The following is a 1,836-nucleotide window of genomic DNA, read 5'->3' on the forward strand; positions in this document are numbered from 1 at the left end:
TGTGTGTGAATGTAGGCTAGTCCTGCGTGTGTGCTACATGTATGCTTGAACGTGTATATTAAAATATTTCGAATTATTAGAATAGTCCGGCCTACATATAAACAATACAATTATTTCAACCTAGTAGGCTACCATGGACAGTATGTGCGATTTTATGTTTTATAAATAGCCTATGCATGAACTGCGGTCTCATTGAAGGACACGAACGAGGGGCATTAGTAAAGCAATCGGACCTCAGATCATCATGTCTACGTCGGCTACGAACAATGGTAGACTCCATACGGACGAGAAATACAAACAACGAAAATACCAATCTTTTCTCTTCTATCAGGCCGTGCGGGATCTAAAGCCTGTTTGGATGTTGGAGGACATGCGGACAATGGAGACCTTTTACTGGGAGGAAGACGCCAGCCAGAGGTCCTACACTCCCTCGGAGGCATTGCTGTACGCTATCGTACATGACCACCAAGCCTACGCTCAATATTTGCTCAGTCACTACACTGATGAAGCACTGGCCATGCCCGGCGAGCGCTTTTGTTGCTGTCCATCCTCTGCCCCGCATTTGGCGATGGCTGTCAGGTATGACAGACGGGACATACTGGGTCTCATATTGCAAGAAGCGCATCGATTACCTAGTCTGCGGTCATATATGAACCGAGGCGGATGTTTTCACATGGAGGACGGTAAAACCCCACTACATCTGGCCTGTGAGCTCCTGCGCTCAGAGTCAGTTATTCTGTTATTGGGCAACGGCGCCTCGCCACAGGCAGAAGATCAAAACGGTATGACGCCACTGGATGTCATTTTGGAACAGCTGTGGGACTCCAAAGTGAACATTGGGCCCAAAAAGCTATGTCTTGACAACTTGTTAATGTTTATGCCTGAGATTCGTTTCAAAATGAAGAGTGCACTCGAAGGAGACCCAGTTTGTTGGTCCAAAGTCCTTGGTGAGGACAAATTCAAATACCTCGTTGGACAGAAGCCAGCGCCACTGTTTCTCATGGCTATGCAAAAAATTCTGAGGCAGCTTCCCCCAGAGCAGTTCCCTGACAGCCTGGATGAGCTTCCCATACCTTCCTCATTGAAACCACTACCCTGCAAACAGCTTGGACAGCTGAAAGTGTTTTAAACGTGTTTTAACAAGTTTTAAAACTGTCTACATTATGTATTTATATGAATGTTTTAGCATGATCAAGATATCTGTGTGATGAGCATGTAGGCCCTATGTATGATTGTATCAATACAAACCCCTTGTATGAAATTAAGAAGCTATAAGAATGGGTGCTAATTATGATAATATCTGTGATTCAAGTTTCATAAATAAATGAAAAAGGTATTTGTGTAAATTATTTACATTTTATTTTTCAACCTTTTTATATAAGTTGTATGCAAATGTCTCAGACTGGAGACTACAGTATAACAATATATTTTAATTGTCGTGCTGAATTTTACGCTTTTATAGCCTACAGAACAAAGACAATGTGTGATTGGTTATCTGTATAGAATGATTACCTCAATTATGTTTAATATCTTAATAGGAACTTTTAAACATATTTAAAATGCCACTAACAATTCCATTATGCTTCTCCAGTGATGGCTTTCCTCATTATCAACATAATGCTCAAGAGAAAAGAGAATTTTAGAAACTAATAAATCGAAACTCGCATCATTGTTTTTTCTCTTCAGTCTTTTATCATTTGAATATAAGTGATAGGCTTATAAGCATATTGATTGGTATATTTTATATTGCCTTAACTGATTGTTTGATCATTAGTAGTCCGCAGCAGCAGAGTGACACAGCTCTGCTCTCTCCCGGACGACTGTGGCCTAGATGTG

General features: G+C 41.0%; 1 protein-coding gene across 1 annotated transcript; it reads left to right on the forward strand.

Moving 5' to 3' along the window:
- Window positions 1-244: 244 nt before the first annotated feature.
- LOC311107023 (ankyrin repeat domain-containing protein 9) lies at window positions 245-1,129 on the forward strand (the record flags this gene model as incomplete). Its single annotated transcript, XM_084149475.1, has 1 exon — window positions 245-1,129. One exon carries the CDS (start codon window positions 245-247, stop codon window positions 1,127-1,129), a length of 885 nt encoding a protein of 294 aa, XP_084005601.1.
- Window positions 1,130-1,836: the final 707 nt, after the last annotated feature.

This window comes from Coregonus lavaretus (assembly GCF_964263955.1).
Source record: "Coregonus lavaretus genome assembly, chromosome: 31".
Lineage (NCBI taxonomy): Eukaryota > Metazoa > Chordata > Actinopteri > Salmoniformes > Salmonidae > Coregonus > Coregonus lavaretus.